The 25026-nt window shown below is 34.0% G+C and overlaps 3 protein-coding genes across 4 annotated transcripts; 1 reads left to right on the forward strand and 2 right to left on the reverse strand.

Moving 5' to 3' along the window:
* Window positions 1-1329: 1329 nt before the first annotated feature.
* Window positions 1330-3892, forward strand: LOC148931655 (glucose-1-phosphate adenylyltransferase small subunit 1, chloroplastic). Its single transcript, XM_089063630.1, has 9 exons — window positions 1330-1616; window positions 1946-2242; window positions 2329-2598; window positions 2683-2862; window positions 2948-3051; window positions 3116-3227; window positions 3315-3413; window positions 3491-3610; window positions 3679-3892. The coding sequence occupies exons 1-9, from the start codon at window positions 1431-1433 to the stop codon at window positions 3793-3795; spliced, it is 1485 nt and encodes a 494-aa protein (XP_088919756.1). The 5' UTR covers window positions 1330-1430; the 3' UTR covers window positions 3796-3892.
* A 110-nt stretch (window positions 3893-4002) lies between these two features.
* GAUT4 (galacturonosyltransferase 4) lies at window positions 4003-8070 on the reverse strand. 2 transcript variants are annotated; one of them, XM_089063629.1, is made up of 9 exons: window positions 7626-8070; window positions 7466-7500; window positions 7345-7386; window positions 7105-7231; window positions 6788-7005; window positions 6166-6398; window positions 5714-6071; window positions 4987-5562; window positions 4003-4676 (listed from the first exon to the last, which is right to left on the reverse strand). In XM_089063629.1, the coding sequence occupies exons 1-9, from the start codon at window positions 7732-7734 to the stop codon at window positions 4401-4403; spliced, it is 1974 nt and encodes a 657-aa protein (XP_088919755.1). In that variant the 5' UTR covers window positions 7735-8070; the 3' UTR covers window positions 4003-4400. The 2 variants fall into 2 exon arrangements, with proteins under 2 accessions (XP_088919755.1, XP_088919754.1); XM_089063628.1 differs by having other exon boundaries at window positions 6788-7008.
* Window positions 8071-14287: 6217 nt separating this feature from the next.
* LOC148931657 (ras-related protein RABB1c-like) lies at window positions 14288-17344 on the reverse strand. Its single transcript, XM_089063747.1, has 6 exons — window positions 17185-17344; window positions 16585-16724; window positions 15625-15707; window positions 15005-15209; window positions 14837-14905; window positions 14288-14572 (listed from the first exon to the last, which is right to left on the reverse strand). The coding sequence occupies exons 1-6, from the start codon at window positions 17228-17230 to the stop codon at window positions 14480-14482; spliced, it is 636 nt and encodes a 211-aa protein (XP_088919873.1). The 5' UTR covers window positions 17231-17344; the 3' UTR covers window positions 14288-14479.
* Window positions 17345-25026: the final 7682 nt, after the last annotated feature.

The raw sequence follows: 25026 nt of genomic DNA on the forward strand, positions 1-25026 counted from the left end.
AATACTACGCTTGCAGCTGAAAAAAAAAAAAACTGGAAACAACAACTTGAATATATGAAGTTCAACTCTGATACTAAAAAAGCTTAGAAACAGCATAACACATAATCCTAGATGGAATTTCAGTAAATATTAGTGCTAACATGCCTTGCTGATTTCAGCCAAAACAGCATGGTTTTGATTAAAAGTTAACATAATAACTGAATATTAAATATCTAATCCGAACTAAACCAAAATTTAAAATTTTGTCATTTTAATTTTTCAGTTCAATTCAGTGTAAATTCTTTATCAAATTTCAATTTTTCGATTCGAATGGGATGTATAAAGACCGAGAAAAACAATTTCTTTGTAATATTATATGTAGAGTATATTATACTCCCTCCAAGTCATATTTTGTCATTTCGTTTCGTCCCACAATCAGAGTCACATTTCACTTTTACCATAAATGGTAAGTAGGTCACACATTCCACTAACTTGTTACACTCATACTCTATTATAAAACCAACATAAAAAGTGGACCCATATTTCACGAATTTTTCCAATCCGCTATTCTTTATAGTAGTATTTCTTAAAACAAGTGCTCACACAAAATATGACTCCTATTATGGAACGGAGGGAGTACCTAATAACAAAATCTTTTTGTGTCACTTTATATAAATAAGTGTAATAATATATTTTATAAAGATGGTAATTCCGTAATTGTTTGGATATGTTAATTAGTTGATACGGAGTACGATATAATTTTTGTGATAGTTATAGAAAATTAAGTGTGGGAATTTTGTTTTAATTTTGGTTTTTCAGATCGATTTTCCAAATAACCGAACTGAAAACTGATTACTCATCCCTAGTCTTGATAAGTAAAGTATAGTATGATGCTGTTTAATTAATTCTTACTCCATGTAATGCTAATTTAGTAGATAGCCTTGTATATATGGAGTACTGTTAATCGAAATGCAAAAAATATCAATATTTTTTAAATTGATGTTTATGTAAATTAAAGTACTTTTTAGATATATCCAAACAATAAAAAAATAAAGATTTTTGATTTGATCTTCACCATCTGTATTGCTTGGATTGAAAGAAAAGGTACGAATCAAGAATCCGAATATCTACTAAATTCGCATATCTTCATAGTCTTGCAGCAGATAAAGTTAATTATTTTCATTGTTTTGAAATATCAAAATGACAAAAAGTACAATTTCATAGAAATATTTTGATGCCAATATAAGAGGAAATATAAAAAAAAGAGGGTGAGTAAATTAAACAAGAAATTTCGAAATAAAAAAAAGATAGGAAAATATAGTTTGTGGTGTGCAATGAATGCATCACACATTCACATCACATCTCAAAGTCGTTCGTTATGCATTCCTCAACGCACACTCTTCAGCTTCACCACTAACGAAGAATTAAACAGTTGCAGCAAAGGACTCAAAATGGCCACGGTGGCTTCGTCACCGATGAGGTTCACTAAATCCGAGCTCTTCGGCGGCGCATTGCGTGTCAGTGGCGGCGGTGGCGGTGGCGGCAGAGGCAGATTGCGCGCTGCTCCTGTTGTTTCCCCCAAAGCTGTTTCCGACACCAGCTCCTCTCAAATTTGCCTTGAACCTGATGCCAGCTCTGTACTCTCTCTCTCTCTTAACCCTTCCTCCATTTACAATCTCAATCAACTTCTTTCTCTGCTATTTCAGATTACATTCTACTCATTTTTAGAGAGACATGATATTCATCCCTGCTTTAATTTAGTGTTTTAGGTTTAGGTCATGAGAACTAATTCAAATTCTAATGGATTTTGGTTTAAATTGAATGAACATATGAATATTTGAGAGATTAATGCAGCTCGCTGATGATTACAAATGTCATTGTAGTTTGTGTGTTTAGTTATCATCATTCAAAAATAGAGAGAATTGGATATGAAGAATGTGCTAAAACTCGAGTTTCTGATAAACAGAGTGTGCTAGGGATCATTCTTGGAGGTGGAGCTGGGACGCGGCTTTATCCTCTTACGAAAAAGAGAGCGAAACCGGCTGTCCCTTTGGGTGCGAATTATCGGTTGATTGACATCCCTGTTAGTAATTGTTTGAACAGCAATGTATCAAAGATATATGTCCTTACTCAGTTTAACTCTGCATCTCTTAATCGCCATTTATCGCGGGCCTATGCAAGTACTATGGGAGGCTATAAGAACGAAGGATTTGTCGAAGTTCTTGCTGCCCAGCAAAGCCCCGAAAATCCTAACTGGTTTCAGGTATGCAGATAAAGATCATAATCCTGTCTCTGTATTGATCAAAGAGGTGGCTATTGAACTGAACTGTTGTGGCTTCAATTTGGTAGGGAACAGCTGATGCGGTGAGGCAGTATCTATGGCTATTTGAAGAGCATGATGTTCTTGAATATCTGATTCTTGCTGGAGATCATTTGTACAGGATGGATTATGAGAAATTCGTCCAAGCACACAGAGAAACCGATGCTGATATAACAGTGGCGGCTCTGCCAATGGATGAAAAGCGTGCTACTGCCTTTGGTCTAATGAAGATTGACGAGGAGGGAAGGATAGTCGAATTCTCAGAGAAGCCGAAGGGAGAAGCCCTAAAAGCAATGAGGGTAAATCTGCAAACAACCATCTGTTGCTTACTTATTCGATTATTAGTGTACTGATACCCTTCATTTATATTATGACCATTCAAGGTGGACACCACGATTTTAGGTCTAGACGACGAGAGAGCAAAGGAAATGCCTTATATTGCAAGTATGGGTATCTATGTTTTCAGTAAGAATGCAATGTTGAATCTACTGCGGGACACGTTCCCTGGAGCCAATGATTTCGGAAGTGAAGTTATTCCAGGTGCTACTTCAGTTGGTTTGAGGGTAAGGGATTTTTCACAACTGTTGGAAGACATGAAGTTGTTAAGGGTTTCTCCATTTCTGAAAAAGACTAGTGTTCTTGTTTCAGGTTCAGGCCTATCTATATGACGGTTACTGGGAAGACATTGGTACCATCGAGGCGTTCTACAATGCCAATTTAGGGATCACCAAGAAACCGGTCCCGGAATTCAGGTAATCTGCCTTAACAAGCCATTTGTCTGCAACTGTGTAACTAACCTCAGTTCATCTATTGCAGCTTCTATGATCGCTCCGCTCCTATCTACACACAGCCGCGTTACTTACCTCCTTCGAAAATACTCAATGCTGATGTTACCGACAGTGTCATTGGCGAGGGTTGTGTTATAAAGGTAAGGTTTCTTTTTCTCCTACACATGACTCTTGATTCTGAAAGATAATAGGTAGTGATAGAAGGGGTTTGATGTTTGTGGTGCCAGAACTGTAAGATCCATCATTCTGTAATTGGACTGCGGTCGTGCATATCAGAGGGTGCAGTCATCGAAGAAACCCTGCTCATGGGAGCTGACTATTACGAGGTAATATTACTCTTTAGAGCGTATGCAGCGTAAATCTAGATGCACGGAGTGGTCTCACTCTTTCTTGTTTGCACCAGACTGATACAGACAGGAGAAACCTATCAGCAAAAGGCGGCATTCCAATCGGCATTGGAAAGAACTCACACATCAAGCGTGCGATAATCGACAAAAATGCTCGTATCGGAGAAGATGTAAAGGTGGGATTAATGGTTTGTTAGTTATAGATTCTTGATCGGGTGATAATGGTCGTTGGTGTTGGTTGCAGATCATAAACAGCGAGAATGTGCAAGAGGCCGCGAGAGAGACGGATGGGTATTTCATCAAGAGCGGCATCGTTACAGTCATCAAGGATGCCTTGATTCCCAGCGGAACTGTTATTTGAACACTCAAACCATGAAGATATGAATATATGATCCAGTAAAATATGGTTTGGATTAATTGTGACAACACAATCAATATATACATTTTTCTTTTTATGATTTTTCCTTGTAAAGAAGCTCATTCATTCAACAAGAAGTTTTCCCTTCTTGCCATTTCTGCTTGGGTTCACACTCCCAATAAAACCGACAAACGCAACCAACAACCAAACACAACAAGAATGATGTCCAAAACGACATCGTTCATAAATATAACACCGTTGCCGTTCAACATTGTCCCATAATCTAGGATTTGTCTCAACTAAAACTCAAAAAGAATGAAGAACAACACAAACTAATAACTAACCCTAGAGTTGGGAGAATGTCAACCAACCAAAATGGCAACATCAACAAATTCAAGCAAAAGAATGAATATAATTGGGATTTGGAAGAGGACGAGGGAGAGGGAGGGGAAGGCTGTGTGCTCAATCATTTACAATCAAGACTTTAGCAATGAATGGTGGAGAATCATATATATATCCAACGCTACTCACAAGATATATTACTAACAGCTCCTGCTCGAAAAGTTCAAAGTGACGGACCTGCAACCTGGATGGAAGAAGCACGTGCCTCAAGGAGAGAGATTGCACTCCCGCAAATACGCTTGATTGTAGTCCACGAATTTCGCCCAATAGTTTCGGAACTTTGATATGCCTATCTCGAGCCATGGCTTCAGGTTGCCGTTATAATGTATAACTGCTGCTTGCTCGATATCCTTCTGCACTACATTCGGATTATAACCAAGTCCCAGAACATGCCAGGATTTCTCCAGAGCAAAAGTGCGATTCCAGAAGGTTATCAAACCGGGTGGCAACGTCCCTAGCTTCCAAAGCAGCCTGTCATGATTCTGAGCAAAAAAAGAGTGTCGCTTAGAATAAATTTTAATTAAACGATACAAAGCCCCATGAAGAAATACAGGAATAATGCTAAGACATAGCAAAGATTGTAGCGCTAAAATGGTGTTCACTGTCATGAGAATACGCGTTCAAACTTCAACCAACCGAGACCACAGTATTCACATATAGTTCCATGCATTATCACACACTCATAAAATTCCTTATACTATATGGTTATATACAGCAATTACGCAACTCCACTTTAAGAGTGAAGATGCTATCAAGCAGAGGTGTCACTAGCCGAACTACCATATGTCTTACCAGGTTCTGCCATCTGTGATATACTTCTGTAATGTTTTGTTTCCTCCATTCATTCAGATCGAAGATATTCATTCCAAATGCCCAACCACAAGCGCGGGGATTAAACGTTTTTGAAATGTGTGGGTTTGAGAAATTGAGGTAACGATCAAACCGGTGGAAGCTCTCTCCACATGTCTCAACCACACCAATGACTTTGCCCCTTAGATTAAGGGACCATAGGCCAGTGAGATCCTTCTGCACCACAATATCATCATCTAAGAATAAAACCTTGTCCAGCTTTGGGAAGATTTCTGGAAGATAAAACCGAAGATGATTCATCATCGAGAGGTACTTCGGATTTCTAAATTTGATGTTGGAATCATATTCAGCATGTCGATTCTTGAAGTAATAATCAATCATGGTGGGAGAGCCTAGCTGCTTAAGGACTGGACTGTAACTCGAATTCAACCATGTGAACTCCTCGATATTCTGAACCTGAATGGTTGCCCTTACGGGAGGATTTGCCAGAAACCACATTTTCATTGCAGCAAAATTGAGCCTGTCCGTCACAATATGGAAGACATGTTTCGAAGGATCCTGTTCAAGACAGAAAAGTTACCATCAGATTTTGAACTTTGCACGAACAGTTGAACCGTTTTCAACTACATTAAAGACGAACAAGATTGCTATTTCCTTCTTATGACTCACATAACAAGAAATAAAGCTTGTGTTTTAATAATTCTTTTACCTTTGTGTGGGTTATCGTTGAGTTTACAACCACTGCAGCTGCCAATACATTATCTGAAAACAAGGCATAGTGGTATAGCTGGGGATCTTCAAGTTTTTCTTCGTTTGGAAATTGCTGTTGGGATGAGTTCAACATAAAATACTCTGTTGAAAGACGGAGAGGAAGACAATGAAGTCCTTTAGGCACCGTCTTGGCAGTTAAATGCGTCAAAAACAAGTTTTGTTTCTTATGGACTCGAAGCTGCTCCTCAGCCAAATGTAGCATGGCGCGAAGTTTCTTTATTGAGGAAGAACAGTCATCTTCTAATTGTTTTCCTCTTAAAAGTGTTAGCTCCATTGTTTTCGACCTCTCTAAAGCACTAAATCCAACCAAAACAAAAACAGGGGAGAAATTAGAGGCCGCAAAAACTTCAAGGAAGAAATTTAACATACATATACAAAAATATAACTTACTTCTTTGGCAACTCAGAATCCTTGGAGGCATCTCCAAGTACTTTCAGAACCTCTTTCATACGCAAGCGCAGGTCCCTTACAAAGCGGGGATTGGTTCGAGTCACAGAGAGGGTAAGATAAAGCCTTGCTCTAATAAGTTGGTCCTTGAGCTGACGTATACGAGTATCTGGCAATATTTTCTGTTCATTCTGTGTCTCTGTTCCAGCTTCTCCTGAATTATCTTTGACAACCGCCTGTGAAGAATTTAGTTTAAGAGACAATAGCATAAATAAACTTCACAAGTCAATTGGTCGCTATCGGAGGACAAAATCATAAATTGTGAAAATACGTGCTCTTCTACATCTCTAACAGTATAAACTACGAGTTGTTTCTAATGGTCAGGGAGAACTAGAAAACGTATGAGGTTCAATCGGCAGAAAACCACCGCAAGATGATTCGAAGAACTCTTAAACTGCGTGACTGATCACTTGACAAACAAACTACCAACTCACCCTAAAAAAATCATACTTAATCTCTTGAGAAAAGAGCAAAATGTTTAATAAAGAGTAAAGACTGTACTAAAAGTGTAAGCCATTGTTCCTTCTTCAATCAAAGAAACACCAACAGTAGATAACAATCTTACTATTCTTTCCGATGGTCTATTCGATTTGGGCTTGGAACGCCGGGAAACAGTTCGTTTCTTTGCTTTACTTTGTTCAACCTCATTTACTTTCCCAATCAGTTCAGCCCCACTCGAGTTTTCTTCCTTCTTATCCAGTGCAAGCTCGTGCACCTGATCAGTCACCTGCCTTATGCCATTCCCACCACTGCTCGAATCAGATAAACTTGAAAGTCCATCCTCTGCTGATTATATGATTAATTCCATTAAGTATAATAAAACCACAACCCATAATCAATTCAGCAGGCAAATGCAAATGCAAATACGAGCAAAATAACAACCTCCGGCGAGTTGTCTAGTGAGACGAGCATGTTCTCCAGATGAAGCACTCGAGCCTTCTGAACTAGATACGCCTAAATTTTCCGAATAAACTACACCCAGAGGCTCTTTCAACGCAGCAGACGATTCCTAACAGTAACATTATGTACAACAATCAGGACTAAAGATCTAAACCTTAAACTACCATAAAAATAATGCACATAAACAAATAGTAATGGAAAGAGATTCAAGAATCCAATTACCTGAGGTAGCACATTTAATGGTCTGACTTCACCAGCAAATGTCTACAAAAACAACAAATCCAATAATCAAAACCCTAACAGTACAACTAAAGCCACAACAAGTAATTGAGAAAAGACTTACAAAGGTTGAAGGATCTTCCACAAATTCATTCCTGGCTGCAAAAGAGCAAAAGGGGAAACACAAATCAATCGATAAATACAATAAAGAAAAATAGAGCCAGTATAAATTATCATCCAACTGAACAACAAAAAGGATTAAACAATAATTAAAAGAGAATTACAAGAAGAGGAAGCGAGATAAGTTCCAAGAGTGTTGGTGTATAAAACGATTGGAGCGAGAACGGTCACCGACAGCAACAAAATAACAGATTTTCTCAGCTTTATCTTCATGATTAATCAAGGCTTCGACTTCCAATAACGAATCTCGCGGTGAAACACATTAATATAAAAACCCAGTGAAAGAAATCAAGATTAAAAAAAAAACACACACACACAAATCGGACTAGATTTCTAGTGCAATTTTAGGCTGAAGATGAAAAATGAGGAAAACCGACTGAAAGATTACTTTTTTAATGCGGATTAAAGAGAGAGCCCATGAATTTGTGCGTGAAATTGGGCTTTAAAATGCAGTATATCTGTCGGAAGAATCTTCGTCACAATTCACAGTAGCCGAAGAAACAGACCAAAAACCCACTAACGATAAAGAATGAATCAGGTGACTCGATGAATGGTATGTCACTCTAAGTTACAGTTTATTAATTAGATGATTTAAGAATTGCCAAAAAGTTAGAGTTTATTAGATGATGATTAAGAATTGCCCAAAAGTTGGTATGTCACTCTAAGTTACAGTTTATTAATTAGATGATTTAAGAATCGCCCAAAAAGTTAGAGTTTATTTACAAATTGTTTGGTATTTTCTAAATTAATCATTAAAATTTTATTTTACACGACCAACCGTGATACGTTTTATGGTATTTTAAACCATTTTTTAAGTTCATAACAAATCTATACATATATAAAAAGCGAGTTTTGATCTTTTTTGAAAATATATATAAGTTTTGTCCTTATTCTATAATAATTATAAGTTATGTGATCATTTGTTGTAACTGTAACTGTAATAAATATTTATATGAAATAAATGTCATGAAATGATTTAGGCTATAAACGCCGTTGCCTAATGAATTTAGATTACATATAGCAATTACAAATATTTGTGAGTTTTCGGGTACCGGGATATTTGAAATGGGACGTTACAAATGTGCAATAAACGGCAGTTCAATACTAATAAGAGAACTTATGAAGTTTGGTGGATGATTCAAAAACAAAAACAAAAAAATGAAACACAATTCAGAGCATAATGCATATTTTAATCAGCCGTCCGAATATATACTCGTGATTATAATCAATTAACCAATTTATTACCAGAATCAAAGAATATAATTTTGATTCAATTAATAATTATAACAGATTAAGCAATTATATCATTTCCATAAATGTAATCAACTTAGTCCGCCTATATATGATTATAATTTTAAATTCAACCGTTAGAATTTAAGAGAATTAATTCCTATGATTCTATGAAATCGGTCCACTACTCTCAATAAAAGAAACGCTCCTAATATATAGTTTTAAATAGCCATTTTCAAGGAAAAGCTTTAGAATTTGTCACCTATAAATATTGATGCCATTAAATCATACACATTACTGAATCCATAAACAAAGGAAAGAAGGGGAAGCAAATTCTTAGTGTTGGAGTTGTGCCCCTGAATCAAGAGGAGTTCAAGGAAGCTTTCTTTTTCCATAATCGCTCCAGTTATGGAAGTGTTTGATCATATTATGTTTCATGATTAATTTCATGTTGTTCAAAGCATTATTTATATTCAATTATTTACTCATAAAATTATAGCCATTTGTATTAGATTTGTAGTTTTTTTCGAGAATGGATATTTAGTTGTCAACATTTTCTTCATTTCGAGATAATGCAATTTGATGTTGGACCGTCAGTTGATCGAGAATAAGGAATAAATTGGTTGATGCGTAGGCTGCAGCGGAAGTGGATTGCAGAAGAAATGAACGGAAGAGTGAAGAAGAAGATGTGACGTTGTATATTTGTTTGGTTAAGATTTCTTTTGTTTATTTAATTTATAACTACTTTTATGTTTGTGCTTAGAGTTTTAAGTATAATTATTGCAAACAACATAGTACTATCTTGGAAATAATTCTATGTATAATTATTGCAAACAACATAGTACTATCTTTTTTCCAAAATGTGATAGATATTGTATGGATATTTTGCATATTTTAATTTGTATTTCCGTGGATGGCACTTATGATTTTACTATTAATATAATTTTTCAAAACATGAACTAATACGGTATTGTCATCATATAAATTTATTTATGTACTACATATTTAGTTACTCTTCTATATATTTTAATATTCTTTAGTATTGATGACTATTGTTGTGTATTAAATTTTTTATGTGAGTGGTATTTTAAAGTGCTTGTGTTGTCCACTAATAAAATATAAAATTATGGTTGCTATTTTGTGGTATTAGAGATAAGAAAGTAGTTATTGGAAGTTTTGAATAATTTCATAAATAATGTAACTTTTGTACAGTTACCGAAAATATGTGTATTCACGTAATTGATTTTTAAAGTTGTTTAATTTTATGTTTTGACATTGTACATTTAAATTGTTTTACATGTTTGTGATTTTTAACCCTTGCTTACTGATTTTAAGTAATTAATTCAAAATATAAATTTAATGTGATGGAATTAATTCCATCCGTACATCGTACGGGCGTGACACTAGTAGGATAAAAAGTCAAGTAGAAAACGACATTGATTTAATTGTGTCAGTTATGATAAAAAAAAAAAAAAAAGTTTTGTAAGTTAGTCAAATATGGTGATAGACATGTCGTGGGAAATACCAAACAAAGTGCAAAATTTATGATATTCTAAACTAATTTTAAAGTTCATGGAGAATACCAAATTTTAGATAAAATTTATGATTTTAGAGATCAATATCCCTTGTTAATATGATAAAATGATTCAACAAAAAACTTAAAATATGTGATGGTTGTAAAAAGTGGTGGAAGGTAGGATATGATAATATAGATATTGTTGAATTAACCCGTTGATTAAACTCCAACACTGAGCCCGCTTTCAATTGCTTCAAGATTAACATCGAATAGTTCCATGTTCAAAACCCTGACACAACGCCTCACTTCTCTAATATGATTAATTTAGATGTTGATTATCCTTTATTCAAACTAAGTTGCTCATCTCCCATATATCATAGAAAAGTTAACAACACACATGGGATAACGACTCAAATGAATGTAACAAGAGCAAAGTATAGACTATAATCAATTAAAACTAACAATTATATCAATATATCATCACAACAATTGAAAGACAATTGAAATATTCAAAGACATTGTTAAGGAATCAAACAAACTATAATATGAACTCTTGAAGGTCAGTTGATTGGGTTGGTGACTTCGTCTACAATTTTCTGATGAATTCTTTGCTCCTACTATTATCTTTTTCTAGGATGGAAAAAAGATGTTGGGGACGTGTGTGTGTCAACATCTCTTTTGGGAGTCGTGCCCTAGGCTATTTATACCTAGGGTTCGACTTAGAGCAAAAACGTCCGCATGCGCAAATTTTGGTAAGTTGTCGGGTTCACATAAGGTGCGAACTTGGTGAGTTACTGATACCTTAATTACTAGACTCGAGTGACTTTCCAGTTTGTTGTTGAGTTCACATAGGTCACAAACTTGGTGATACGCCGATTTCTTGCTGTAATGCAAAATGGTCCAAGTGAGTCACTAGTTCGCACATGATGCGAACTTGGCGACTTGCGGACTTCCTCAGCTTCTTTGGTTTAATCTCCGAACTCTCCATTTCGCTTTTTATACCTAATGCATGCCTTTTTCTGCACATTGTTAATTCTATTATCATTGTTATGCAAAACCTGACTTTGGTCGCTTTTAAAAGCTTTAGGATTTATACATTTGGCATGTGGTTGCGGGAGGTGGATGCACATGGCCTACCGTATTCATCCCTTCAGTTCACAATCATGATGTGAATCAAATAAACGTTATTTCTTTGTGAGTATTATCATTGATATTAATGGGGTTCTTTTTTACTCACACGGTACACGGATTTAATTTCCCATTGTAGGTTGTTATCGGGATAAAAATGGAGCTAAGAGTATGTTTTGATCAAGAAAAAGATGAAAAAGAGAAGTCATCCGCATTGCACAACCCGTTGTGCTTGTCTGGCTCTTGATTTTTAAAGACTCGTGTGTTATATAGTAATCGTACTCTCTTTGTCACATTAAAAATGAAACGTTTTCTTTTTGGGGTGTCCCATTAAAAAATGAAACATTTTTTAAAATGGAAACAACATCATCCCTACTTTTTCATCTCTCTTACTTAATTCTCTGTTCATTAACTCACAAAACAACACTACATAAAATTTTGTACTGAAAAAATTTTGTACTGAAAAGCAAATGTTTCATAAGATTAATTGTCATACATTTTGTTATACAAACTAACCACACATATTAAAGGAGAATAATTTGACAAAAGAATACTTTAGTTACTTTTTCTACTAATAATACTTCAGTTACTTTTTCTCTCTATCCGTCTCTTATTTTACTAATTTTACATTAAAACTCGTGTCGAACCCAAAGTGAATATTCTTTGAGGACGGAGAGAATATAATTTTCATAAGATATTTTTTATTTTATTTTTTTAAACTATTATTGGAATAAAAAATAAACTTAATCTTTTTCTAAAAGTCGCATCTACATTATTCTCTCTTTTACTTAATTTTATCTCCACTTTAACTATTTTTCAAAAACAGGTGTGAAAATGAAATGTCTCGCTTTGGCGGGGACTGAGAGAGTATTATATTAGGATAAAAAATTTCAGATATTTTATAATAAAATTATTGAATTATATAATAAAAATATCTAGAAATTCATAGTAAAAATATATAGATATTTGTAAAAAAAATATTTAGATGAATAAAATATAAAATAGAGTAGTAGAAACTTCTATAACATCTTAGTCTATATATATACACTTTGTAAATCTACGATGAAGTGAATGAAGTTATCGAGTTTCCACCAATATTTTCCAAACTAAATTAGTCTCCAGACTATTTATTATATTACTTAAGAAAAATGTCAGTATATGAAATCAATTTGATGTTGAAATCCTACTTATAAAATGGTAGTATGTGAAATTTATTTGATGCTCATTACACAAACCCAAAATAACAAACTATTTTAAGCTATCCATTCATTTGTAGTGGGATTGACATAAATAATTGCGTATAAGTTTTGTAGAAGATTGCGTATAAGTTTTGTAGAAGATGTAGCCGGTGTCAGCTTACAAGTGGAATTTCAGCAAGGGATGAAATGCTTGTGGTGTGTGAGTCTGTGAGATATTTGATGTATGGAGGATGGATTCTATGGGCCTTTCCCTCCGTCATATGAAAATTCCTACATCTTAGTCGCGGTTGAAATAATTGCATAGCACAATCATAAAGAAGAAATAGCAAACTATGATTTCATCTTCTGGAAGAATGCCATCAAAAGTATCACATAAACACAAATAACATCTACGCAATTAATAAAGTTATGATATTATTATAAACGTGTCAAACATGTATGCTATCACTATATAATAGTGAGAAATGGTCAAAGCCAAATCTTTACTATATACATGTAACATTCATCGGCAACTTTATCTAGTTATTAATAATCATTCCAACTTGTCTAATTATTATAAAATGTTTTTTTTATTTGTTAGGTCAATATAATAAGTATTATGTTTAATTATGGGCATACAATCAATATTTTTTAAATTTCAAAATACAAATGTATTTATTTCTGATGAGTTTCACTAGACATACTCAAGTAGATCATCCAGCGACAGATCATCATTGTCGACACCATGAGAAACAGTAAGATTTTGCATATTGCAGTCGGCTGCAAAAGTCTCGTCTAGATATGAAGTAAGTGCAAACTTTTCTTCAAAGACGACGCCATCCTCGAGCCACGGGAAATCGAAAACTCCGATTCCGTCATGGAAACGGTAGCGCTGGACCTTTTTGTGGACTAGGAGGATTTCTGCTACTTCGTCCCTCGCTCTCTTCCTCTGCATACCCCTATTGATAATATGGAATATAATTGGATAAATGTGTGGGGAGAGAGATTAATAAATGGAAGATCATAATGGCCTTTTCTTCCTTATTTTGGGCAAATTTTCCGCGTTAATTATAAGTTAAGCTAAATACGAATCCTTTTAAATGCATGCACTCCTCTACAACAATTCTCTATTTGGTTTTATCAATATCGTAATAAATGAAATCGTAACAATACCTTTTCGTATTCAATATGTCCTATATGTATATGAAACTTAAGTCACTGATATCAAAGAAATTTAATACTTTCCAAATTGTTCTATGAAGGTATGAATATGCTATATGAGATAAAAAAAAAAATAGTACTACTCCATAAGGAATAAGTTATAGTACATGAAAAAGTAAACAAAACATAAATAGAAACCTGTGTATAGTTTTAGTTGCTAAAATTGGATATGAAACGAAATGAAACGATCAAAGACAAGTAAATACACTCCAAAATAAAAACAAGCAAAGGCACACTACTGGTTGCGACAAAAAGTCACAAACAGTAATTAATATTCCCATCCATGACAACACGTTTTGAGTCAACACGATTTTTAAGAAATTATTCAACCTTACAAAAAAATAATAATTAGTGAAATATAAGTTCAGTTATTTATATATATTAATTTTATAATTAAAATATGAGTGTAAAAAGAGTTTAACAAGCAAAAACAAGATGACACTATAGTTACACTGGTCTTCATTTGCACAAACACAGGTCGAATAAACACAACTAGAAAAAACATGTATGCTTTTTACTCACACTCCCATCTGTATTGTCAGATATACAGTCACAAATATAACAGTGCCCAGAACAACATAACTGCAAACATAATTACGTATTAATCGCAATGCCAAGTTGTGGAATATACACACACAACGCTCGGGAAGAACATAAAAGAATTTCTGCAATGTTGGGACGAATCTCAGCTGCAGCAGCCTCCAACTTGAGAAGAAGAACCGTCCCTTCCACCAGATGGCCCGGGAATTCCACCATAACCTACTTTTATTCCATACGACTGAGGAAAGGAGGATCATGGCATTAGTTAGGCAATCAAATTTGAGCTTTAAATATGATAACAATCAAACTGTAATGGGACAAGTTTTTCCATTATGCTCTTGCAGGGTAGTTTTAAATTTTGACGAGGTGAATGGGAATGTCACTCGAGATAATAACTCAGAAACAACCACACAGTATGAGGTCTTGCTAACTTGAAGCAAGAGTATTCTTCTGTTTTGCAAAAAATAAGGCAACTAGCAAAAGGAGAATTGAAGATTCTAACCTCATTTGAAACATCAAATACTCCATCTTGGATCTTCTTATATATTGTTGAGGCTGTTTTGATAAAAGCCTGCAGATAATGCTCTAGTCAAAATATGCAAGGGATATGACTGTTAAGGCAATACTAGTTTTTGTCGTATCTCAAAGAGAGAAGGAAATTCTTGGTCACCTCCTCTACATTCTGAGCAGTTTTTGCAGATGCTTCCATGAAAATCAACCCATGTTCTTTTGCAAATTGTTCTCCTTCTTCTGTGCTAACGGCCCTTCTATGGGCAAGATCGCATTTGTTGCCCACCAGCATAATTGTCATGTTTGGATTTGCATGCTGCCTTGCATCTTCTAGCCAGCTTACCAAGTGATTAAAGGTTTCTCTCCTGATATTCACGAAAGATGATGAACAAATATTACTCCCTCCGTCCCATTCAAGATAGCCACATTTCCTTTTTTGTTTGTCCCAATCAAGATGACCACTTTCCAATTTTGGAAATAACCTCCTCTCTCCTCTCTCCTCATTAAAATATTCAACTACCTTTTTTCCTCTCTACTTTATTCTACCTAACCACACAACCTAAATCTCGTGCCACTCAAGAATGTGGCCATCTTGAGTGGGACGGAGGTAGTACATAATGTTGATCATTCCCAAGAAAGTGTTAATATGAGACATCAGACGCATGACAGAATATTGTGTGGAAGAGTGATTCAATAGCAGTGTAGAGAGTGATTCAATAGCAGGGTGGCATTTCCAAAGAGCAACAGAAATATAAATTGCGTGGAAGAACAAAAGCATACCTAGTGATATCATAGACCAAAAGTGCACCAGCAGCTCCTCTGTAATATGACCTTGTGATGGATCTGAATGATTCTTGACCAGCCTGTAACATCAACCAAAACACAGTTATACTAATAACTTCAGTATAATAGCATGAGAGCCTTAAAAATGGAAAATACACATGATATACATGAATGATAAACCCCCCACTCAGGAACTATCACATGAATATACCAATGACGATAAGCATAACATCATCTCCTCAAATTTTATATTTCACACGACACAATAGCTTTTAAGCTGAAGAACACAGAACTTTAACATTAAGTTACTATAAGTGTAAAGGTAATCTGCTATCTCAGCTAAGGTTTTAACTTCTTTAAGAATATACGTATATCAGTGACAGTGATACTATGCGCAGCCACAAAATATATCTCAGAAAAATCATTGCTGCTATAGTTATCAACATATAAGAAACATACAATGGAATGAAATTAGCTACCAATTCAGACAAAAAAAAGAGGAAAACCTAACTTAATCACCAGTATCTTATTAGCCTATAGATAGTTAACACAAAGATATTTTTTGCCACGGGCCTTAATAGCATGTTTAGTAGCAGGAAACTGAACTCAATAAAAATCCCCTGAAACCCTTTTCCGTGAGCATCCTTAGAAATTGAACTAATAGCCCAATACATTTAGTAGTATCAACAGCATAAACAATACTCCCTCTGTCCCACAGAAATAGGCTAATTGGGGATGACACAAATTTTAATGCGTAATTGGTAAAGTAAAAAAGAAACAAAAGTTGTTGAAATAATGCAGTTGATAGTGGGAAGTAAAAGCAAAGGAAAAAAAGTTGCCATAAATGAATATGGGCTATTTGTATGGGACGGACAAAAAAGGAAATTCGGCCTATTTCTATGGGACGGAGGGAGTATAACAAACTAATGAATCCTTCACATATTAACAGAAACTAACCGTGTCCCATATTTGAAGCTTAATGGGTTTGGTGTCTATTGTAATCATCCGAGCCCCAAATTCGACTCCAATAGTCAAGTCATGCACTGGCTGGAAACGCTTGTCGGTGAACTGTAGAAGAAGGCATGACTTCCCCACCCCTGCAAAAGATAGTTTTACATCAACAAGAAAGCAACACAAGAATAAATCTAGTCAGATTTGATAATATACAAACACGATCAAGATCAAATTTTTTGGCCTCAACATAATTATCTAGAGCAATTGCAATCTCAATATTTATCCATCTAATTCCCCAAATTTTCTCTTCTATTCAGAGCAGAATCGCATTGCAGACGGTAATAATTCGGAATATTGACATTCATCTGATCAAATCCATCGGTGATCTACTAATTCAGTCTTTCACAAAAATCAACACAGAAATCTCAATCAGTAAACGCAAGCAGCCACGAACTGACAGTTCAACTACGTCAAAATCTTAATTGAAACGTTAAATCGCGCCCCCAAAAAAGCCCTATCGAAATATTAAACGAATCATACGTGAAAGAGAGCATAATTAACATCAAATGATGAGGAAAAGAGGTGGAATTAGCGAGAAATTACCGGTATCGCCGATGATGATATACTTGAAGAGATATGCGTAAGACATATCTAGGGCAGATCAATGAATGGGGGATTTGGAATTGGAGAAAGATGGCGAAATGAAGCTCCGAAGACTGCTGCGGTCGGCAATTTGATCTGATTAATTAATTACGATATTTTTCTTAATCAATACGTTTCCAGCGAAGCAAATATGCTTTCAAAATTTACCGACATTTATTTACTAGTATTATTAATTTTTATAAAAATATTCTCAGATAAATCATGATATATCGTTAAATTTGGATATGCATATATTTTATTAAAATTCAATTATATATATTGAAGTTTATAGTCTTAGCAATTACTCCATATCTCTTTTATCTCATTTTCAGTGAAAATGTGAAAATGTGAATAACTATGTTAGGAATGATTAATTTTCTTAGGATGATACGTGTTTATACGGAGGATAATGTATTAAAATTGATTGCTGAATCATTGTATATTTTGCCAGAAATTAAAAAATTGCAAATTTCATACGTAATTAATTTTTTTTGAAAAATATGGAAAAAGTTTGAGTTTGACCATCTTTTACAGCGTCATTTGATTTTGTTGCTGTGATAAATGGGATTGTTTGTAGAAAAAATATATGAACAAGATTACTAACATTTTTGTGATTTAAAATACTGACATTTAATTGATTTAAAAATATATAGATAGGAATACTTTAGTTAAATTGAACGATTATTTTCCAACAGGATCACGGAATGTTTTAATTGCACGACTTTAAGCATATATATATATATATATATATATATAGGGACCCCCTATATAGGGATGTATTCAAATTTTTTTCCTATCTTTTGTCCTTTTTCCTTCTTAATTTTAGCCCCACGATTTTGTCATCTGACGGTTAGATTAATGCCACATGTCATTTAATAATGCACATTTTCATTCTAATAATGCACAGCGGCTAATAATGCAACATTATAGACTAATAATGCACATTTCCATTCTAATAATGCACAGCGACTGATAATGCAACATTATAGACTAATAATGCATTGATCACAACCATCCAATTCAAGGATCCAAGGGCTGAGATTAAAAAGGAAATAGGACACTTAGGGTGCAAAGGGCTGATATATATATATATATATATATATATATATATATATATATATATATATATATATATATATATATGGATGTATTCAAATCCTTTTCATATCTTTTGTCCTTTTTCCTTCTTAATCCTAGCCCCACGATTTTGTCATCTGACGGTTAGATTAATGCCACGTGTCATTTAATAATGCACATTTTCATTCTAATAATGCACAACGGCTAATAATGCAATATTATAGACTAATAATGCACATTTTCATTCTAATAATGCACAACGGCTAATAATGCAACATTATAGACTAATAATGCATTGATCACAACCATCCAATTCAAGGATCCAAGGGCTGAGATTAAGAAGGAAATAGAACACTTAGGGTGCAAAGGAGCCTAACGGGCGCACTATGGTCCATAAGGCAAATTCTGTCAAAAATCAAAGCAAATCTCAGCCCTTGGATCCTCAGATTAGATGGTTGTGATCATAATACCCGAGATACATTATTACACTAAAAGCGTTACATTATTAACTAGGCTACATTATTAGACTGCACAATCTACATTATTAGACTACAGCGTGTTACATTATTAGCCGAGCTACATTATTAGACTACACGATCTACATTATTAGGTGACACGTGGCATTAATCTAACGGTTACATTACAGGATCCAATGGTTGAGTTTGCTTTGATTTTTGACAGAATTCCAACGGTTATATATATATATATATATAGGGTTTTGATCTATAAAGACCAGATTTAAATACAGAAATGCAGAACACGGTCATACGTAAGACATTTTTAGGTCATAGTTAGTTTATTTTTAGGTCATGCTAACAAAGCATGACCTAAAATGATCTTAACATGACATAAACCCAAATCTTATAATATGACCTAAAACTACTTAATTATGACCTTCCGTGTTTTGGGTTAATTATTGACCATTAGATCATCTAATCATAGGGCCAAGATTTGGGCTGCATTTCTGGATTTAAACACATACTTGTTTTGATCATCTCCCTATATATATATATATATATATATATATATATATATATATATAGGGGTGCGTTAGGCTCCTTTGCACCCTAAGTGTCATATTTCCTTCTTAATCTCAGCCCTTGGATCCTTGAATTGGATGGTTGTGATCAATGCATTATTAGTCTATAATGTTGCATTATTAGCCGTTGTGCATTATTAGAATGAAAATGTGCATTATTAGTCTATAATGGTGCATTATTAGCCGTTGTGCATTATTAGAATGAAAATGTGCATTATTAAATGACACGTGGCATTAATCTAACCGTCAGATGACAAAATCGTGGGGCTGGGATTAAGAAGGAAAAATGACAAAAGATATGAAAAGGATTTGAATACATATATATAGAGTTGCGATCAATGTCGAACCCTTCTTAAAGACCGAACTAGAGACTAAATCTCATCCATGCATTAATCACATCTAATGGTTATTAATAATTTCTGATTTTTTTACTCAATTAAATTGGTAAAGGGTAGTTTAGTAATGTGCAGCTCATCCTCACTTCCCAATTCCAACCAACTTCTCTCTCTACAATTCTCTCTCATCGTAGAGAAGGCGCCACCGTATCCTCTTCTCTAGCTCTCTTTCTCTCCCTCATTAGTGCTTCTACGACCACCGCTCCCTCCACCTCGCTACTTCGCTGCCCGCTTGCCACCGCCAGCCTGGCCGCTTCGCTATTGGAATTCTCATCGGATGCATCCTTGCCTCCGCTCAATAGCTCGGTGAAGGAAGCAACATAAGAAGATTTCTCTTTCTCATTTTTCTTAACCGTCTTCTCAGATCTGGAAATCGAGGTCTCGAAGCTGCTGCTACCACCGACCGCCGCCGGAAAGGGGGAATTGATCGGCGGCAGCTCTGCAATCGAGCTAGCTGCTGCCGCGAGCAGCCACTCCACCGTCTTGCTCGGCTGATCGTAGCCTAATCGGTCCTGCAAATCATAGAATTCGATCGCGGTGTTAACCGCTAATCGAACGCAGCGGTCTCTTAGCCCTCGCGATGTCAGGACCTTGTTGTGGCTGTCCTTCCCGCCGGTGGCTGTCAATTCGCTTTAAAGTAATAATACATAAAAATGAAGTAAATCACAGTAAAAATGAAGTAATAAAATATTATAATGAAGTAACATCTTTAATTGATGTGTTGTTTGCACATTAAAGTATGCCATCAATTCGACTCTTATTGAACTAAATTGTTGTTATAACACATTAAAATGAACTACATATTCTTTTTGATAAAATAGTAAATTGATAAGATGAAGTAATAAATTATGATAATAAAGTAATATAAATGATCTGTTTTCCTATTAACTATAATCTAGTTAGTATGAAGTATTGGATTCATATAATGAAGTAATAAGTTATGATAATGAAGTAATATAAATGATCTATTTATACAGTAGGTTTTATTACTAAAATGAAGTAATAATACATAATAATGAAGTAAATCACAACACAAATGAAGTAATAAAACATTATAATGAAGTAACATCTTTAATTGATGTGTTGTTTGCACATTAAAGTATGCCATCAATTCGACTCTTATTGAACTAAATTGTTGTTATAATGAAGTAATAACACAGCTGAATGAACTAAATTGTTGTTATAATGAACTAAATTTGTAGGCATAAATTGTTTGTTTTAATTTTCCACTAACAATAGTTTGCATGTTTTATATCAGTGGCATACTTGCCTGACTGTCCATCCCAACTGATCTTCATTTATATTACTTTATTTATATTACTTATTACTTCATTTATATTACTTATTACTTCATTTATATGATCTTCATTTATATTATTTCATTATCATAACTTATTACTTCATTATATGAATTCAATACTTTATACTAACTAGATTATAGTTAATAGGAAAACAGATCATTTATATTACTTCATCTTATCAATTTATTATTTCATTCTCATGTTTTATTACTTCATTTCGGTAATAAACCTAACTGTATAAGCAAATCAATTACTATGAAATTGATGGAGAGCTTCTCATGTCAATTCAGTTAATCTCCACTTCGCCTCTGTACAAATTTCGGTCGACATATCAATAGGCAAACACGGAATATTCTCGTACGTTCCACCGCAGCTAAGAAATAGGATAATCGCCGGAGAATTCGTACGGCAGCGATCTCAAATTCGGCAATGGAGTCTCATGGCTCCAGACTCCGGAGAAATAAATTACTTCATATGATTTGTTTATTACTACAAGCGTATAAATTTATTTCTAGTAGGTATTACTTCATTATGTGCTTTTGAAATGAGATTTTGTTTTACGTCCAAAAATTTAAACAGCAACAAACCATCCTCACTGTATAAACCCCATAACCAATACAAACTCTCCATCACAAAAAAGGAAAAAATACAAACTTGTCCAATACAAGAAATCATCCAAAATTGACACACAAGCAAATCTCAATGGGCTGAGCCGTGATTCTGGGCACCACCCATTTGTTAGGCGTGGGGACGGACTGCACAAATGCCCTCATCAGCATGTCACCATGCCTCAACTACATCCCCCGAAACTCTTCATCTCACTCCTCAAATTTGATTTCTCACCCAGCTTAGAGTTGGAGGACCCCAACGTTTTCTTCACCTATATACAAGAAACACATAACAACAATTCAAAGTCTGAAACATAGTTTATGTTACATCATTAAAATAGTTCGGAACTTCAAGATTTAGGTTCTTTAGTTCAATAAAAGTATAATTCACAGCTAAATATACATACAAAACAGTCAGTTTATATTACTTCATTCCATGAGGTTATTACTTCATCAAATAGCTGAATTGGTTCATCCAACTGTTATTTCTTCACAAAATATGCATACAACACAGTTACTTCATCCCATGAATTTACTACTTCATCAAATAGGTTAGTTAGTTCATTCAATGCTATTTCTTAGCAAAATGGAAGTAGAATTATATAACAAAATACTTCATTAAATAAGATAGTTAACTCATAATGAACTAGATCTTCTACCTAATGAACCAAATTATAAATATAATGAAGTAAAAAGTATTCAGTGCTTGTTAGGTTTGACATTGTAAACATGGATCAAACAAGTAAAGGGATCATGTCACATGGTTGTATGTTGTGTGTAGTAGGGTGATAAAGATTTTTAATCATGTAATTTAGATTTATACCTTGGTTCCATCATCCTTTGGCTCATTATCTATATGCGATCTCACATTTGATCCATGTTGAACTAATATTGATTTAGAAAATGATTCATTACAAGGACAAGCTATTTCATTGTTTGAGATGTATACTTCTGAAAATTCTGATTTTACCTTCTCCATTATATTAGCTTTTAAGTTTTCCATAAGGCTTGCGTAAACACTAAAGTTTGATGGCGATGTAACATCTGTCATTTGTACATTAAGACCCTACCAGTAGTATTATATAAAAAATAGTTCATTCAGTACGATAGTTACTTCATCATGCTGAAATATTACTTCAAACAGAGTTAATAAAAGACAAGGTAAAAAATAGTTCACTCGGTACGATAGTTACTTCATCATACTGAAATATTACTTCAAATAGAGTTAATAAAAGACAAGGTAAAAAATAGTTCATTCAGTACGATAGTTACTTCATCATACTGAAATATTACTTCAAACAGAGTTAATAAAAGGCAAGGTAAAAGATAGTTCATTCAGTACGATAGTTACTTCATTATACTGAAATATTACTTCAAACAGAGTTAATAAATAGTGCATTCAGTACGATAGTTACTTCATCATACTGAAATATTAGTTCAAACAGAGTTAATAAAAGCCAAGTTAAAAAATAGTTCATTCAGTTCTAAAGAAATTCTTGCATTCTTCTTCTTTTGAGACGAATTTTCTCCTATACATAAGAATATAGAATAAATTTACAACATATAGTTCACTAAGAATACTATGTTACTTCATTTAATGTGCAAACAACACATCAGTTAAACATGTTACTTCATTATAATAGTTTATTACTTCATTTTTAGAGTCATTTACTTCATTATAATGTTTTATTACTTCATTTTAGTAATAAAAACCTATTGTATAAACAGATTATTTATATTACTTCATTATCATAACTTATTACTTTATCTTATCAATTTACTACTTCATTAAAAAGAATATGTACTTCATTTTAATCTGGAAACCACACATCAGTTAAGTTTAATCCTAAAACCCTAAACCCATACAACACAGTATATAGATAGTTCATATTTAATGTCTATTACTTCATTACAATGCTTTATTACCTCATTTTACGAATTTGCTACTTCATAGGATAATATATTAGTGCTTTAACTTCATTTTATCAAATTACTACTTCATAACAAATATTTTTTATACCTTCTTCCTCAGAAATTTTTCTTCCAGTAGCTGTCTTCTTGCGATGATATTTTAGTCCTACATCTGTTTCGATTAAAATCGGAAACAAATTTCAGAATATAATGAAGTAAATTAAGATTAAATATCCGGAAAGCTTAAAAGTGTATTACCTTCATCGGAAGTTCTGGTGTGGCGCAATTGGCGTCCACTATCGCCCGAGGACTTCCTTGTGTCAACCATTTCGATTTTTCCAGAGAAATAGCTTTGAATCGTCTATTTGGAGTAGAAGATGACCGTCAATTTAGAGAAATAAATCAACGTCGATTTGGAGAGAGAAATCAGCGTCGATTTACAGAGAGAAATCAGCGTCGATTTGGAGAAGAGATTCGTCGATTTGGAGAAGAGCTTCGTCGATTTGGAGAAGAAATAGAGAGAGAAGTGAAGATGAACAATCTGTGAATGCAAACCGCGTGAAGTAAAATTCATCTATTCAAATTTTTTTACCCTATATGTATTTTGACCAAAATACCCCTGGATTGAAGTAAATTAATTACTTAATGAAGGAGTGAAATTATTAAAGTATTGTCTAATCTCATCCATTAAAAACTAAATCTAAGGGTCCTAATTTGGTCTCTAGTTTGATCTTTAAGGGTGAATTTGTGGTTAACAGGACTCCATATATATATATATAACAATTGTTTTTCTTCGATCTGTTAAGAATAATTCGATTAGAATTATAAAGTTTAGACACGTCCCTAATGAGCTCCAACGCAACTATAAATCCAATAATCACTACAATGCCCGTTTAGAATAATTATTATATCAACTACCTAATTAATTTAATACACACATAAATTTATGAGTAACTGTTTATTTTTGCCGGCTACATTACTCTATACATGAAATTACAAAAAACTATTGGTATGAGATGTAACTTTGTCGTGCCCAAAACTATGGGCATTATTTTGGTCCTATCGAGGCACCCATCCAAATTAGATAATTGTGAATATAAACAAATTATATAGAAAGGGTTAAACATTTATGAATTTGAAGAAATGTCCAAATTAAATCCCAATTAATTGTAAAAATTGGGCAGCTGTGTGGCTCCATCTTTTGGAAGTAGTATTACATGTTAGCCATTTTCACTTTTCTGTATTTTATGTTGTCTTACCCTTTCTTTGTCAATAGTACTAAATATTTTCACAAGATAATGGGTATTATTATGGCTATAAATATAAGCCACATGGAGACTTTGAGGTGAGTTAAACCATACATTTCATTTCTGTACTAAAGGTTGCTGCGTTCTTGGGAAAAAGGTAACGTGACATGTGTTTATCCCGCTGGCCGGTCGGAACAATGAAGATGGATCTGCCTGGCTCCCTGA

Source organism: Salvia hispanica, chromosome 2 (assembly GCF_029641045.1).
Source record: "Salvia hispanica isolate PSC_SH4W2 chromosome 2, Shi_PSC_v1, whole genome shotgun sequence".
In the NCBI taxonomy this organism is placed as follows: domain Eukaryota; kingdom Viridiplantae; phylum Streptophyta; class Magnoliopsida; order Lamiales; family Lamiaceae; genus Salvia; species Salvia hispanica.